The sequence below is a fragment of the Ochotona curzoniae genome, unplaced genomic scaffold (genome assembly GCF_017591425.1).
Source record: "Ochotona curzoniae isolate NIBS_2020 unplaced genomic scaffold, NIBS_Ocur_1.0 contig_2210, whole genome shotgun sequence".
Lineage (NCBI taxonomy): Eukaryota > Metazoa > Chordata > Mammalia > Lagomorpha > Ochotonidae > Ochotona > Ochotona curzoniae.
In genome coordinates this window covers 7,364,931-7,383,711 of record NW_024465369.1, presented here as the reverse complement: position 1 = coordinate 7,383,711, position 18,781 = coordinate 7,364,931, and the positions used below count along the sequence as shown (strand labels likewise).

The window sequence follows — 18,781 nt, the reverse complement described above, 5'->3', positions numbered from 1 at the left end:
CAAAGACAACATCCACAAAACTTTAAGTGAATTTATGCAAATCACCATTTTTTGCATCCTAAATTAGGTATTAAGAAAAATTAACTCTGTTAATGCTGTATGTCTCTAGGAAAAGGGCCATTATTAGTCTTGTTGACATCGTTAGTTTCTCAACGCATTTTCAGAAAACCTTCTAGGGGCACGACCTATTTAAAATGTAAGTGAACAGTGATGTTTTAAGCTTGTCTTATATTGAGCTTCATGGTTGTTATTTTGTTTATTATTTGTAATGATTAAAAGCTGATTATACCTTATAATTGATATGTACAATGATTATTAGGTAAAATAAAAGGTCACATTGATGATTCACTGTTCTTTTGAAGTCAGAAACTGTTATGGAAATAAACACCAATGCAATGAGTGATAAGTACCTTGCCTGGATGCTGGAGAAAGACAACGGAAGGAAGAACATTTGGCTTGAGTTAGAAGAATGGTGTCTCTGGGCTCTAATAACTTCAAGCTCTGGTGGCATTATTCAAGACGTCCCGATCAGCCTCTCTTGCTGCTTTAGAGCACTTTCCTTCTGATGGGTGGTAGGTCCTGTGACAGCTATTTAGATCAGGCACTTCCATTTTACATCTGCAGAAGGGAAAGGGAATACTAGAAGCAATGAGAAATGTTTTGCACATTTCTTTTCCTGAGCCAATATATGAAGTGTTGAACACACACTAAGTGCTTATTATAAGAGTCAGTCCTATTTAGGCTTATAAGTCTATCTCCCAATGATTTGTATACAATCTTAAGTTACTTAATCTTTCTGTGACTGTTTTACTCACCTATCGTGATAGAATGATGCCATCCATAACAAACATATGTGTCTATTATGAAGCAGATGCCTAAATGGAGTATACATTATTATCATGATTACTATTTTCCCACTTTGACTTGCACCTGGCTCTGGTGTGGGAGTACAAAGCGCATGGTGGAAGATTGGTGAGTGTAGTGGCAACATGGACATCATTTCCAGCCTGACTTAAATCAGTGACTCCGAGAAAGATAATCAGAGGTTATCTTGGAGACAATAATCAGGTGGCTATGATGACAAAACTCTATCAGGCCAAGGAAGAATTCCATAGCCCTCATATTCTGCCCCAGGGGTGTGTGTGTTTGTTTTTCTTTAGTCAGCTTGTTGTAGGTACTCACCTAAAGTATATTAAATATTATTGCTGGCTGTCCTAGAAATACTTCAAGTATGTATGGAAGTATGCCTAACTCTACATACAATATGTTTGCCAACAGAAATTAGATTCTACTCCTAGGACACAACAAAATTGAAAGCAGAATGTGAATTGCAATGAAAATGACCTCAGTTATAAAAATCTTGAAGACTTGCACATGAAACTTCTCTAAGTCTTTGTGAAAGTAATCCAATCCTACTTTATTCTATGTGTCCTTATGTATGTACACCTAAATTGTCAAGGACTTACCAAAATGATGAATAGGAAAAGTAGTTCACACTGATAAAAAAAAAAATCCAGATCAAATTCCAGTAAGTGTAATTAGTGTGCGTTCTGGTAGTTGTACTATTGAGCTTCCACCATTTAACACATTAAAGGCACTGCAAGTCCCCCCCATTAGGCTGAAGAAACATCTTCCTCTCTTGCTTAGATGGTATTATGTAATTTGGTTTGCTCCTGTTTAAATTTCACAGTTCAGTAACTCCTGCAATGTGAATAGGCTGGTAGCAAATATGAGTTAATAATTAAGTTCCTTGGCAATTACTTTTCATTCAAAAGAAAATGCTTGAAAAGAAAATGAAATACAGTTAAAGATTGCATGGATACATGACTCATCTTGAATATTCATAAGTCTATGTCCATGTCCATACATGCATACATATTATATGGTCTGTAACTATGAAAGATTAAAGGAAAAGAAATATTTCTTTGCATTTCTGTGCTCATGAAAAAACAAGATTGAGAGGCAAAGGAAAGACAGAATGCAATAATCATCTCCCTTGAGAATTACTTCATTTCTGTGGTAGAAAATAGCCATTCACTTATTCATCAGTTCCTATCTACCTAATTACCATATGAATACTCTGTAATTATGTATTCATCATTGTCCTTTCTATTGCATGATTATGTTTGGTGCTGCAAGGTAGTTCTTAGTGTAATTACCCTACAGAGGTTATAACAATTTTTATATTGTGAATATAAAGAGTTATGATATAATTTCATTGTAATCTCTAAGTTTCTTAGCAAAGATGAATTTCATCTTAGTATTGTTCCTTGTCATATGAAGAACATTTCAAAAGCCGTGCAGTTCATGTCAGTAACATGCTCAGAATTCATGTGATAGGCTTTATGTAGGAAGAAAGACTTCGTAGGAATTGAAATATGTAGTTTTTTACCATGGTTGCTGTTCAGATCAAATTGGCTTCTGTTTTTTCATGTCTCAATAGTACAATAAGGCTGTCAGATCTCCGAAAGCAAATTCCCTATTCAGTATTCTGGAACTGTCTGCAGCTCCTAGAATGCAACAGGATACATGCATGTTCTCAGAAAATAACCAATCACAGATCCACCACTTCCATTTTATCCACATGGTAAAATTACTCTGGTGGGTTTAAACGGAGATCCACTGCGTTGTTCTGTTGGATTTACTCTTCTATAAATTCAGACTGTTCCTACTTAATGCTTACTGATCACTCTAACAAGAATCTTCTGTCTTTATAATCTTCCATCATTCTTTCTAAATTTTTTATTCTATCCATTAACAAAAGCATCCTTTATATCCTATGTATTCTTTTTATCCTGCCCATTTTAACCCTAATATTTTTAAAGATATTGAGTGTCAGTATCTATTGAAGTTTTTATTATTTTTTTCAAGTTGGAAGGTAAATAATGGCTCTGTGTGTGTGAAAGGGATCTGTGAGTTTGTTGGGGGGTTCATCTGCATCACAAAGGTCAACAAAATCGTTTTGCTGCACATCTTGATGTTAAACACCAATATTACTATCAATTTTTGAAGGAACTATTAAGGCTGTCTTCATTTTCTGTCTACTGTTTCATATTCGGTAACATTTTACTTAACAAAAGTCAACTATGAAAATAACCCAGAGGACTATCAAAGTTTCTATAATGGTAAGTTCATATAAATATTTGATACTCATAATGACAAAGGAGTCATTAATAAAAATATCAGTATTTACAAGATCATATATATATTTTAGAAAGAATACCTTCAAAATGGCTTTAAAACATTGTAAGGAGTAATATGATAACCTCCCTGCACTTCATGATGTAACCACATTTCATGATGCTAGGATAAGATGGGGTCAGGAGCACATCCCTTAGAATCACAGTGAACCATGAAAGCCTAAAGATGCTATCTCTTATGTTATTTTTTCTTCACACTTTGCCAAGTTAGTAAACCAATTTCTGCTGGGTATGATAGTACTAATGAAGTGTTCCTTTCTTGAAATTAGTAGCTGAAGTGACCCTTAGAATTTGCATATGAATGTGTAGTAATTATTTGAGAGTAGAGAGGAGGCACTGATGAAACATGCAGCAAATGTTTATACAGTTTTGCATAAATGTTTCTAGCTCAGACGGAGCTACTGCTGAGACAGAAACTGAAGAACTGAAGTGCCATTCCTATGATTTATGAAGCAATGCAGTCATCATGTCAAGAGTTACAGAAAACCTCACCCAATTTCAAAAATACAGGAAACATTATGTATCTCAGACTTCCTAGACTTACGTAGTAGACATCGTGCTAGAACACCTTCTCCCCACCGTGTTCTCTGTTATCCTCTCTACAACATGCCTTTTAGCTCCAAACAGGGCATACTGATACCATAAAGCAAAAAGGATGAAATATTAGGTTGGGTGGAGCAGAAGTGATCAGCACCCTGCTGAAGTCAAGTTGACACTCCCATCCAGGAAGACTTGGAGTACTGAATCATCCTAACCTTGTCGCTGCGCAGAAGGTCAACACACCATGATGGGTGCCCATGTTACAAGTGGCAAGCATGTGCAAACTGAGGAACTGCTGCCTTCTCCCATCACTTGCACCTAAGCTGTATAAAGGGCCAGTGTTGTACACCATTTTACTCAGGTGATCACTCTGCTATGTGGAGGTGGTCCCAGGACATCTCCCACCGCACAGCAGGCCATCAGACTCTTTCCCCTAATTAATAAAACTCTTTGTTTATACTAAAAGACTCTCTCAATCTCTTTATAACAACATGAAGGGATCATTTTAAGATTAACAAATTGGTAATCCTATGTTTATGTGGTAGCTTAAATAGATCAATTTCTTATATAAATAACAAAAGAAGACTAAATCCATTGCAAAAATGACAGCACCAAATTACCACCATTCATATTAAACCTGAATATAATTGGCTTAGACCCATCACTCAATTTCTTAAGATATGAATTTTACTCTTTTCAAGAATCTTGAGGGCCCGGCGCGGTGGCGCAAGTGGTTAAAGGTCCTCACCTTGCACGCCCGGGATCCCATATGGGCGCCAGTTCTAATCCTGGCAGCCCCGCTTCCCTTCCAGCTCCCTGCCTGTGGCCTGGGAAAGCAGTCAAGGATGGCCCAAAGCTTTGGGAACCTGCACCCACGTGGGAGACCCGGAAGAGGCTCCTGGCTTCGGATCGGCATAGTATCGGGCTGTTGCGCCCACTTGGGGAGTGAATCATTGGACGGAAGATCTTCCTCTCTGTCTCTCCTCTCTGTATATCCGCCTTTCCAATAAAAAAATAATAAAAATAAATTTAAAAAAAAGAATCTTGGAATTGGAAATGAGTTAGTGGCTTTAAGATGAAAGAAGGAAGGGGTAAGAAGGAGGGGGTGGGTCAGGAGGGAGAACAAATTAGAAGGGACAAGAAGGGAGAGACAAGTAGAAAAGATGAAGATTAAATGAAGAAAGGATAATCGCTGGAATCCTAATGGAAATACAGAAAACAACCCACCCGCATGGTATTCAGCAGGTTCCACAATCCTCACATCTTAAGCCTAATAGAAGATGATCAGAAAAATATCATAGAAAAGCACCAAAAGGAGATTCTGCCAGATCTGCAGTGTATTGAACAGTTCTCCCTCTGAACTTCAACTCAGTATAGAATATTAAGCATGTGCACTGGGAAGAATGCAGTGCCTCTTCATTTGAATATCAGTAGAGAGTTCACAGATAAAAGGATTGCTGTCTTCTTTGGAGGGGAGAACTGGCATATCTTAACAACATACTACTTACAATTCCTCTTAAAGTGGAAATTCTAGTATCTTTTATTCTACTATATTATCATAAATAAACATTTATTGTACATTTTTTTCAATTGCATATTTGTGCCTTGAGATCAATCAGTTGCATTGAATAGTGTATACTTTGACATGTTTTCAAAATGCTATGACATTGGAAAATGAAGAATTTCCTTTAAAGCATAAAACCTGAACCACTAATTCTTTTTTAAAATAATGTTTACAGGGAAAAAAAGAAGGAAATTTAAGATCTGCTTGCCACATTTATTTAGTTTAAATGTGTTGAAATAATTCAACTGTATCTCACAAGATATGTAAGTGTTGCATCTTAATAAAAATGTTTAAAACTTAAAATATGAATAATGAGAAAACTTTGGTCTTATTAGCAAATTAAGCTAGACTTTCTAAGCTGTTCTAACATAGCCTACATGCCATTAAATAAAAAATATTTTGCACTGAAATATATATGTATACGTTTGGTTTAACTTATTGGTAGGTATATACAATAATATAAATTAACATTCACATCAAGATAATATATTAACAAAACCATAGGTTAGTTTTGCTTTTAAATACAGTATAAATTCCTTTTAAAGGTGGTGTTTATTTTCGTGGGCAAATTTTCCTCTCAGAAGTATATTTGTGAGACTCACATTTTGTGGTTTAAAATTGTAAAGTTTTCATTTTGTATTTGTGTAGTGTAACATTTCATCATATTCACAGTTCACCCATTTGTTTTGTGGTGGAGATTAGATTATCTTCAGTTCTGGGCTCTTTCTAAAGTTGCTGCAATGCATATTACATTTACCTGTTGAGTGCAGTGGTGTGTGATTTCTCTTTGGCATTTACTGCAAGTGAGCATACCAAGTGTAAAGTATAGGATGTTCAAATCCACTGCCAACAGCCAATTGTTTTCCAAAGTGATTGAGCCTTTTCCACTTGTACACCTGTTATCTTGGAGGTTGCACTATTATTTGTTACCAGTGTGGTACATTTTTAACTATACTGCATTAATGGTTTAAATTGCATTTCTTTGACTCCAAGGGAATTGTACCAATTTTCCTAACCTCTTATTCTTAGTCTAAGGTAGCTTTAATTTATATATCAAAATTACTTTTGACCAGAGTTTCACCAGGAAGACTTTCTCTTTGTCCTTTCTCACTGTGTGACGAAGGTAAACATTCATTATAGCTGTGTACTTCTGGACAGTAGTGACCTTCAGAATTTTAGCACATTTTTTCTAGTTTTGCACGTTTCCCTATTGGTGTGGTTAAAACAGAATGTGTTGAAAATTGAGATTAAAATTTATGTTTTAACTATAGCTCTCAGTGTTGGTCAAAAAAAAAAAAATTTCAGGGTCTTATGCAGTAGCCTAGTGGCTAAAGTCCTTCCCTTGCATGTGCCAGGATCCCATATGGGCACTGGTTCATATCCCAGAAGACCAAGTTACTATCCAGTTCTCTGCTTGTGGCCTTGGAAGGCAGCTGAGAATGGACCAAAGCCTTAGGACCCTGTACCAGCATGGGAGACCCAGAAGAGGCTCCTGGCTCCTGGTTTTGGATTGGTTCGTTATTGGCTGTTGTGGTCACTTGGGAAGTGAATCATCACACAGAAGATCTTCCTCTCTGTCTCTCCTCCTCTCTGTATATCTGACATTCCAAAAAACAAAGAAATCTCCAAAAAATTAAAAATAATAAAGTATTTCAAATTAATTCATGTACAGCTATTTTCGACAGTTTAGTTCTTTGGCCAGCCAATGATATTGCCCCTAGTTCATTTCTGTCATTCTTCAGACCCCCAAGTTCTCCATTGAGTTCTAGGTTCAATGGGTTCCACTTCAGTGTATCCCATGTTCAATGAGTTCAAAATTCTTAAGTGTGTCCCACAAGGGATTTGGGTGAGAAGGAAAAGAGCGAATATTACCTGATGAATAATTCACCATGGCACCTTCTGAGAAATGAGAGAAGTTGACCAGCAACCTTCTCCAGTCTCTCCAGCAGCTGAACCAGGACCACAATTTTTAAGGTCTCTGTCAAAATGAGGAAATACCAACCTGTCAATGGAAGGTTGTTCTTCAAGAAATAAAGATATGTTAATAGGTGTGTGTGTGTGTGTGTGTGTGTGTGTGTGTGTGTGTGTGTGAACAAAGACAAAATTTTTGTCATGTATACCGTATATGTCTCAAACAAGTAGAAACAGACATCTTTATGTGCACATACTAGCTATGAATTAATTTTAAACCTCCATCTCGCATATTTGAAACTGCCCATTTAAATTGGATTAAGCATTGAATCTCAATGAGGATACTTGGCATAATGCTACAAGAAGTACAAGATTGCTTGAAATGAATTTCCATAGATGCGAAGCAAGCCGGTCAGTACATTTAATTTATGTCTGATTTAATAAAGGCTAGATAAACAGACAGACATGAGAATTATAAATTATATTTTAATTTTCCTCACATTGTCATACAAGGTGAAGCTTACAGGTTGTGATTTCTGTCTCGGCTAAGTTGCTTCATAATCAGATAGTTAAAAGGAAATTGCAGCTCCTAAAGAAAAAAAATGGAGATCGATTTAATCAGCATTTATTTATTTAAACTATAAATTTTAATGTTTTGAATATGCTAAATTAAGATTTATTTATGTAAATACTCATGTGGGCCTCTCTGCTTTGCAAAATATTGAAACAATGTCTAAATCTAAAATTAGAGTAGCTATTATATTATTTAATTGCCTCTGTTTTATTAAGCATGTTCAAGAGATACAAAATTATTTGGAGAACAAACTTCCTTTTGTAGTTGAGAAAATTGCCTGTGGTGCTTAGTCAGATAGATCTTTCAAAATAAAAGCCTGCAAACACAGGAGGATTTTCTCTATGCTTGAGGTGGAGGTCACACTCTTACCTTGGTGGGGCCGGGAGGCAGGAGGTGAGTCACAGTCTAGATTGGTGATTTCACTTCTCACATCAAATGGAGCAGCAGCACAATGCTGTTGGTAAACTCCTTGCTTGCTTACTTCCGTATGTATTGGGAAAGTAAGTAGGGTTGCTTGACACCTGTTCAGGGAGATTTCTTTCTACAGCTCCCACAGCTGCTTCAGAAAGTGCCCTCTATGCAAACCACGCATTGCATTTTCTCCGTATGAAAAGAGGTGCGATGAGGAGCAAAGATACGTGACAGCTAAATCAACTTGAGCATTGTTGCTCATGCTGAAATGCAGTCACATTGTTATTTAGCAGGTTAAGCTTCCACTTCGGACATCTACATCCAATATTAGAGTACCTGGTTGTAGAGTCCTGCACATTACACTTCCGTTCCTCTGATCCAGCTGGGGGTTGACGTGTTTGCAGGCAGTTACTGATGAAACAAACATGTGTGTTCCTCTTACGCATTCAGGAAACCCACATGGAGGTCCTGGCTTCACACCAAGATGTTTGATGCAGGCAACTGCAGAATGAGTTAGTAGATGAAATGTCAGCTCTCTTTCTCTCCCATACTTTTCAAGTATATTAAAACATCTTTTTAAAAATGAAATATAGAAATATGACTGTTAAATTGTATTCTTTGTATAACTGCTCTCCTTATAGTGAGATGAAATGAGAGCTAACAAGAAGAAAAGTCAACAGCATAATTAGAAAATGCCAGATTCTTTGTAATTAAAAGCTGTTTTGAAAAATGAACATTACTTATTGGTTGTCCATTTGAATATTCTATGGTACTATTTATTATGACTGAAGAAAAATGTCATGTGATTTCAATTTGTGCTTGTGTATTCTTCCCAGATGTGTGTCACCACTATTGTGTGAATTCTGAATCGTGTACCTTCAGGGATGATGGAAGTGTTCAATGTGTCTGTCCAACACGCTATGAAGGACCAAAATGTGAGGTGGACAAATGCGTCAGGTGCCATGGGGGTCACTGCATTATAAATAAAGACAATGAAGATATCCTTTGCAAGTAAGTCAAAATCCAGTGTGACTTGCTTATAAAAGTATGTGAATAACAGGGACAAACAGCAAGAAGTTTCTCTTGTGTGTAAATTCTCTTATGTGTATTTGATAGCAGTCACCACATTTGTGTGTGATTATAAGTAAACTTAAATTTGTTTCAATGGGCATAAACTTATTCCACAACTTCCATCAATATCTGAGGAACATGTAGATGTTGTATAATGACATGGTCAAATTATTCCCGCTAGAATATTCCTTAAAAAAAAAAAAACCATGTGCAGTGTTTTTCACTCAGAATTCTGTGTAGTTAGTGGGTTGATTTTTGTGTTGTGACAAACTGTTCCACTGAGGGGGAGCCAAAAGCTTCTCTAATGGAAATGACATCGATTCATTTTCTTAATTAGCTGTGAATGTTAGGGCCCCAAATAAATAGAAGGGATAATGTATTCTGCACATTAAGTGTACAAAAAATGTACAAGTTTGACTTTTGCCATGATGCATTTTTACTTTAAAATTAAATGAATGGAAAATAAAAAGACTGTAGCTAAAGGGTAATACCAGTTCCTCATATGTAATAAATTTATCCCACTGAGGTTAGGGAGCAATTCTCACTATGAGCTTCTGTTAACAGTCTTTAAAATGTGGGAGAGGGTTTATTTAGAAATAGATTTGCTACCTTGCCTTGCTTAGTAATGTAGGAAGTGAGCATATAACATTAGAAAAATTATGCCCGCCAACTAACTGCCATGCCTCAACTTCCCCTGAGCTCTCCAGGAGAGTGCCGAATGAAGAATGTCACTCTGTCACACAAGACCCAGTGACATTTCGTTTCAAACAGCGTGACTGTTGTTTTTTGTTTTTTATTTACTCTCCTCTTAGAATTTACTCTAAACATGATTTGTGTTATCATTATGAATGACATTTACTCAAACCTGCAAATTAGGTCATTTGCAAGTACATTATTTTCAAAGCAAAGTAATTGGAAATATGACTAAACTATAAACACGTGCCTTTTATAAGGACATAAATGCAAAGCACACATTCATAAACTACCAAAACATATTTGCTCATGATATCTTGCAATGAAACTTCAGTATGAATGAACTCTAGCTCAATTAGTGGGCATACGTTTCACTCCGTGCGCAGTGTACCACATCAGAACGGGTTACGGTCATAGTTGCAGTTCCATTTCTCATATCCAGGGAACTGTGACTAGTACATATAAAAGAGCCAGGGCCAACATTTTCTACTGAACTTACCTTGAAAAAAATAAAATAAAACTCCAAGGCACACATGCCATTACATTTTAAAAGGAAATCCAACCTGAGGAAGAAAGGACAGTATTTTTAGGACATCTCAGTTTTTCCTGTTCTGCAAGAAAAACTGGATTCTCTAGACTAGAAAAACCTATTTCACACAATCCAGAAGGCTGCTGACATCCAACATTATAATCCTTATCTACAAAAACTCTTTTTTGTTTTTTTAACTCCATATTGAAGAATGAGCAAATTGCATAAGCTAACCATGAATATTTAGTAGAACTTTTCAAATAAGAGTATAATAACAATTGACTCACCAGGTAAGTTAAATAGTATTTGACAATGACAATATAAATGAAATTCTTTGTATATTCTGAAACATGTTAGATGATCAAACTGTTGTCATTTCCATGACGTTTTCCAGTTAGCATTAAAATGAAGTTGACAGTTATGCTGGAATTCTGCTTCATAGGTTAAAGACCATAAAATAAAATTACAGCAGTAAAAGTACTTTTTTGTTTTTAATGAGAAAAATTCAAGCCACCATGGGTCTTGTGATTACAAATATATAGTTGTGTTTCTAATGCACATCTTACAGCTGTCAACCTGAATAGGTACTCTATCAAGTATATATATGTGCATTGTTTTTTAAGCAGTCCTAATTGCATATTTTTGTGTCTTCTGGAAATCAAAGTATCAGTGAAAAAGACTTCAGCACACTCTTCAGTAACCTCAATAATGCCCTTTGCTATCAGTTGTTTTGAGGATTCTTGTTTAATAGGTAACTGATAATTGATTTTTGAAAGTGACACATTATAAACTTGGCAAGTGTGTGAGAATATATCTAAAAAGGAAAAGTAAGGCTTACATTAAAGAATATTAAGAAAGCTTACATTAAAATATGTGCCATGCTCTTTGAAACATTGTAACTTGGATAATATGTATTTCACATATAAAAATCTGCAGATTTCATCTTGAGTTTTAGATTCATACAAAATCTTTAGAAGGAAAAGGGGTAACAACTCTTATAGCTGGTGGAGTCAGAAGTTTAAATACAATCAAAACATTTCTCTCTTGCAGAATATAAAGTTTAGCATATAGCTAACTTTTTTGTAGAGTCATTTTAATATAGAATGAGTGATTTTTCCCATGTTATGTTTGCTTGATCAAACAAGAAATCAAGATCCACCTAACTTATTAGACACCAGTGCCATTAGGTTTGCTTGATGTATGTTGTGTCCATATCGAGATAACTATGTAGGTTATAAAGGATATCACCTTAGAAACTAGAAAATCCGGCCTTGCCCTGGAATGACTCCTTTTTCACATACATTTCAAATCCTATACATAGTTTATGCAGTGATTATGTCAGTCTTGTACAGAAATTGAGTTTTTCAACTGGACCCATCAGAAATATTTTCAAATTAAACATGTGATGTCAAATGAATATGCATAGAAGAAAGTAAAGGACAGCATCACAAATCAGTTATTTCCAGGCACCTGACTTGTTATTGGACATTACCCTATGGCAGATGTATCATAGTAGTCACCCACTGTGGAGATAAAGGACACAGCAGCCTGAATTGTTTCTGAAATTATTTTAAGATATATCATGATATGCTCAATTGTTTTGGAGCACCAAATGTTAGCATGACCACATGTTCCAAACAACAGGCTCTGCTGTGAATTCGGATTTTGGCTCTGATCGTATTATTTCAATCCTATAGAATAGATTTCTCAATAATTTGGAATACTAATTGACCGTCTCTATATTCCCAGCATTTTTCATTGTGCACTCTGCTTATGTGTGCTTAGGAATATGAATAGCATATAAGGGATTACTATAATTTCCTATGTTTATGCTCATTGTCGAGTATTTCAATAAACAAAATATTTACTATTATTCCAGTCATGTAGTATCACTGGTAAATAGAATTATTTTCCAAAGATTTTAAAGACTGCCTCATTATTTTGTTGACATAATGCACATTGCCCCTAAAAGCCTGCTACTTAGCTTTTCAGTGAGTTCCTCCTTTTCTACTATGAGAATGAAGGGTTTGACATTAATTATAACACATATTCAAAGATAAACAGTAAAACCAGTATGACTATTGGAAACTCCACACTATCTTACAAAAGGTGATATCTAAAACTCTTATGTCATTTTTTTGGATGAGATTTCCAGTTTAAAATGAAAAGCTGAAACATTTTCTTCTCGATTATTATTTGAACCTATGATTTTCAATTCACACACATGTCACCAGATTGTAGTTTTACAACAAAGCAACAATAGACTGATGCCAAGGCCTCCTGACATGTAAATGAAAGCCACTGGAACATAAGTACATTTTGCTATACATACATGTAGCAAAGTTGAAATTTCTGCATTAAGCTAGTCATTTGAAAATCTGAAAATTACAAAAATTTTTATGTCATATGTCTAAATAAAAACTATTTAGCCTACAGCATGTCTCTTTTCCTGAACATTTACTTTTAGGCAGCCAAGCCATTACTGTTGTGGGATGAATAATCTTACACTCAGAGATGGTGTGTCAGCTTCCAACATTAATGATGCCAGTAACAATGGGGTTTGTTGTTGTTGTTGCTGCAGCTGCACTAATGGGAAGATCGCCTCTAGCTGTCAGCTATGTGATGGCTACTGTTACAATGGTGGCACGTGCCAGCTGGACCCGGAGACAAGTGTGCCTGTGTGTCTGTGAGTATTTTTATAGCATTGTGGGCATTTTATGATAGGACTTTGTATGTATATATATTTCCCCTGCCTCTCCTTTCTAGGGAAAAGACATCTTGAATGACTGTTTCATGCACATTTCTGATCAAGTATTGTCCCTCATTGGCTCATGTGTTAGAGAATCTCCATCAATTTGCTAATAATTTCATGAGAATGAGCTCATTCGGTTCTTAGCATTACATCATTTCAAGCACATATAGATCTCTGAACTTGGAATTTTAAGAGAAATCTGTCTCAATTTTCCTGACATAATTAAGATACATAAAGCATAGAGATCATCACCTTTATGAGCACACTAATACCTATGGCCATCATTTTTCAAGAAACTTGGGGTTTTTTCAAATATGTACTGCTGTTTGATTTTTTTTTTAATTTTGGTATTATATTTACAGTACTGTATTCTATAAGCCTGTTAGACCCTGAGCTTTCTTTTTGGAGGGTGGGAGGATATCTGTACTTTAGTCTGGGTTTCTAACCACCCAAAGAAAAGTGCTGGAGATTCTCAAAGTTTCTGAGAAAATCTGGAATTTAATACTTCGTTGTGCATTCTCTGTGCAAACGGACTACTTGGAATGAAACCGCTAAGCTCCTGCGGTAACTATCTTGACTTTCGCTTTCTCATCCTTTGATGTGAAGGGGTAATTGCCTTCTGTGATACACGCCAGGATCTGGCTCCCAAACCTGTGAGAGCAGCATGCAATGAGTGTGTATGAGAGAGAAGTAAACGTATCTGGGGACCGTTTCTTCATTGTTGCTATCTCCTTATAAAATAACTAAAGCATATTTGGCAAAGAGGAAAAAAAATCCGTCACCTTATTTAGCTGTATTTTACTGAAATTCTGCAGATGCTCTGTGGGGTTTAAAAGTCAGCGCTGTGACCAGAAAGAAAACCCTTGTGATCACTACTGTCAGAATGAGGGGATTTGCACTTTAACTGCGTTTAATGAGCCAAGATGCAAGTAGGTTTAACCTTCCACTTACCACTGCGCTTCATGTGACATCATCTCAGGCCACAGTTCATTGGTTTAAATCATGCACATCCACATGCATTTCACAGTGTATATTTAATCTCAGGGCTCATCTGTGTCATACACACTTAACCTTTGCTTCGCTCACCGACAAGTATGTGCATTACAGACTGCTAGAGTATCTGCAAAGGTAATGGAATGAATGCAAAGCCTTGTGAAACCGTCTAATAAAAAATACATTTGCTGGACTAGGAGCAAGTCATTAGACAAGTGAGGAAACAGTTGTTTTAAGACTCTATTACTGTAGGCTAATTTTGGAATGGTGCTTTTTTAGTTAGTGACTAACTATGTTTCAAGCACTGATGAAGGAACCCATTTATTCCCTCCACCCCACGCCACCCCACCCCAGCCCCAGCAAAATGTAGCTGAACACACTTGTTCTAGCCAGGTTCTTTTACAGAGGGAGTAAAAGTATATGCTGGCAATTTTCAGAAACTTCTTTTATGAATAGTTCAAATCACTTTCTTGATTCAATTTGAGGTGCTTAGAAAATTTGTGAAAAACAAACTCATAGTTTCCCTGAGGAACTTCAGAGGTTACCTCTAAAGTGTCTGTGACCATGGAAGAGGTTATGCCATCGTGGATTTAAGCTCTGGTGATAGGTCAACTCTGCCATTGTCCTTAGTAAGCAATGCCTAGTAAACATCAGTAATTGGCACCTCATAATAGATGCATTGGTTAGGGTAGAAAAGTAATTAAGAATGTGTACAACCCACAAATGCATTAAAACTAAGGCACTTCATAACGTAAATATTATTGCCTTACTCATGTTTTGTTGCTAGAGATGAGGCAGAATCTCGTGCCAACGGTTTTGCAGGTGGTACTTCTAAACCAGTGGAGAAAGCAATGGAGATTACCCAAAGGATTCCATATGAAAGTTATTGTTCATGCCTCAGGAGCAGGGTAGTGAGTGTTTGAATCCTGGCACTGCGATTACTGAGAATAGAGAGAACAGTAGATTTGTGGATATTTTAGAGTTGGTAAGTTTAGAATAATCCCTGATCAAATACTGAGGGAGACACTACTTTTAGTGCATTTTTTTAGAGTAACCCAAGAACACCAGCAATTTCTACTCTGGGTCCCAGTCTTTGTTTATCCTGCCACTGTGTTCCTGTTCCAGAGTAATATTAAAAAGCGTAAGACTCACAAACTGATCATAGAATCACTACACATCCTGTGTCCTCATCATAAAATTTCTCTTGGGGAAGGAAATCAACAATGATGTTCTCTTCCACTCCTCAGTCTAAACAAACCTCAGGAGAGACACCGCCTATGAAAATGAAGATCAGCATATCAGATGAAACAGCCAGGAAAAATAAGTTCATTTCAGAGATTTGGAGAAACTTTCTTTTACCTTTGTCTTTGCCTTCATTTGGTATTATGGGTATGTTGTGAAGAGATTAGTTTTTGAGTCTTAAATTTCAATCTCAGAGGAGAATAATATTTATTATTACACTACTCAAACGTTAAAATCATAAAACAAGCATGTAAGAATTACACTGTGTTATCATTTGTTCATTAAATCTTTAACCAAATATTGATCATCTATGGTGCATGAGGGAGGCCTTGTGTCAATTTAGAAGAATTAATGAAAGCTAAAATTGATTTATAAGAAACTTTTTGCCAAATGCAATATTATTCACATAGTAATTTATATATAACGTTGGATTATACGATGATTATCATTAGGATCTAATAGTTATTGTTTCACAGATGGCCGCTGTTAATGACTGTTAGGCTCCACTGCTCTTTCAAATGATGCACACAACGTTTTACTTCTTAAAAAGCTAAGGTTCATCTTGAGTAGATGGCTGGCTTTTAAAAACTAAAATATAATTCTTAATTTTTGAGATAAAAATATGGGCAAAGTATTGTGAGAAACCTAAATATGGATCAATCAATGATTCCTAATAAGATAATAGAAAACTTTGTAGATGAAGTGACATTCTCATAGCATTTTTTTAAAAATCTACTGCCATGATACATGAGAAAAATAGCTTTTAAAAATATAGCTTGGTTTTTATCTATTTATTTGTTTGTTTTTGTTTGAGAGGCATGGGACCAGAGCCATCTGGAACCCAGAAACTGAATCCAAATCTTTCACATAATTGAAAAGGGGCTCAATTGGTTGAGTCATAATTGCTGATCTCAGAATCTGATCTTAGAATCAGTCGTATGCTGAACTCAGGAATCCGATATGGGTGAAGGTATCATATATAACTGGTGTCTTGATACCTAAGCCCATTGTCTTTTCCTGACAACGTTTTGCAAAGTGGAGAATGTTAGTCAAGTGGGAACGGATATGAGGTCAAAGGTCAAATCTAAAGTGATTTGTATCCACTGACAAGGTGTGTTTTATGCCATGTTGCTGAGTGAATTTAGAGAAAGAACAGAATATTAGAGCAGAATCCCTAGAAAATCTCAGTGTTCACACTGAGATGTACACTGTTGTAAATGTGGAATCAGTAAAAGTAAATGAGGACAAATAGATTTTGGGAGGAGACTAGATTCTTCCAAGTCAAAGGATAATGTCAAAGGATATCAACTCCAGAGAGCTTCATAGACCATCAGCATTACAAATGGGTGATTTGATTATACAGTTTGATGGCCACTATGGCAATATATGGAGGTCCCTGTGCAGACAGAAATCACACAATGATTGGTTAATTGAAAGATGATAAAATATGGAAAAATGCAGATTCTTTTCTGATGTTTAAGTATGGATCAAATGAAGGAACTAAAATAGCTACAATTAGGAAACATTGTTTTTATGACAAGCTTTGTAACAAGGTAAACTTACTCATTCAAGGGGATTATTCTTTCAATAAATATATATTTTAAAGTTTTATTTATTCATTTTAGAGGCAGAGTTATAGACAAGGAAAGAGAGAGAGGGAGATAGAGACCGAAACTTTCATGGTTTCGTTATCCAGATAGCTAAAATGTCCAGGCCTGGAATTTGTCTCCCTTCACTGCTTTACCAGGCACATTGTCAAGAGGCTGGATCAAATGTGAATCAGGGAATAGAAATGGCTCTCTGAGCCGGCTAAGCAGGTGATGGTTCAATTTTCTTCTCCAAGAAAACAACCCCTTTCCTTACATGATTAACTAACAGCCTACTGTTAGGAACTATTAAATATAAATAAATACAAATAGAACTTAAAATAGAGTATCTAAGACCATGAGTTTGCCAAATGTTTCAGCTAAAAAATGATGAGGCTCTCTGAAACTCATTCAGATAGTTCATTCTTTTCACTAGGGACGATTTTTGGAAAATAGGTACCAGTGTTATGATCTCAGTGGTAAGCAATCACACACCTTCAAGTACTCATCACAGGTACTGGTTCATTCAAATGCCTTGGTAGAAAAACAAAACTTCTTTAAGAGATACAGAATACTGCTTACCTAAAACCTGCTTGTACTAGATTTTTCTTCACTTCAAAAATTGAATTGTATAGAACTTATGCTCCTTTGGGAATTCTGCAGCTACTCAGATACACCTGGGTGATAGTTTTCTATGTAGAAATTTTATTGTTGTGACTTTTAAGAGAAGGTACAGACAGCTTTTGCTTCTGTCTCTTGGCGGCCATTTTCACTTATATATGAACTGGGCAGAAAATTAAAACACTGCAAAGGAAATCATAGAAAAGAGGAAGGAAATCTGTTCTTTTTAAACATTTATTTGGAAGAAGTTTTGATATTTGTTACAAGGGGATATTGGGATATTGAAAAATGTTAAAACTATATTTTAAGGAAAATCTGACAGTATATTGTTACATTTTATGTTATATTATACACACTATTAATACTATGAAGAATTATTGAAGTCAATAGCAAATTAACCATGCTTTCCTATTTGTAAGATTTCACCCAGGATCACAACTTAATTTATATAGATTTTTTTTGTAACCAATACCTCTGTCTATGGCATTACTTCCAAGAAATACAAACAGTATGATTTACCTTCTAATAATAAAGACGTATTTATAGCTACCTTCCCATCAGTGGAAGACCTGCCCTACCAGCCTGTATACTGGCGCACACATGGGTGTTTTTCTCAACACGTCATTAGACCCAAATGCATCTCTACCTTTTTTTCTAATAAAGGAATTATCTTATTAGTGTCAACTAAGGCACAATCTCTTTGTGGGAAGCACAAAGCAAGCAGCAAATATTGGTAGAATTGGAATTAACTTAAGCTTCTAAAAGAAAAGAAATCAACCTTAAAAAAAAATGTAGTTGTAACTTTTTGATTTGTCAACTTATTGGCTAGCAGAGATGGGCAATACTTTTTTCTGCCAGAATCTATTTGGATACTTATAACATCATTCACAGGTCATAACAAGCTATCAGTTTAAAAAATAGCCTGATATTGAATTATTGAATTTTGTGTTCCACCTGTGATTGGCTTGGCAATTCTAGACTAAATGATTTCATGGGCCTTATATGCTCCTTCAGCCATACTCCATCCTTGAAGTGCCTCCATTCCTTCAAATTCCAATCTCAAAGCCCCAGTACTCAGTACCATAACATAGGAT

The 18,781-nt window shown here is 35.8% G+C and overlaps 1 protein-coding gene across 1 annotated transcript in view; it reads left to right on the top strand.

Moving 5' to 3' along the window:
• LRP1B (LDL receptor related protein 1B) overlaps positions 1–18,781 on the top strand; it is a 1,301,643-nt gene that overhangs the window by 1,255,992 nt on the left and 26,870 nt on the right. The window contains exons 84-85 of the mRNA XM_040971988.1: positions 9,037–9,211; positions 13,075–13,179. Of these exons, the coding sequence (XP_040827922.1) occupies positions 9,037–9,211; positions 13,075–13,179 (280 nt within the window). The remainder of the gene's footprint in view (positions 1–9,036; positions 9,212–13,074; positions 13,180–18,781) is intronic.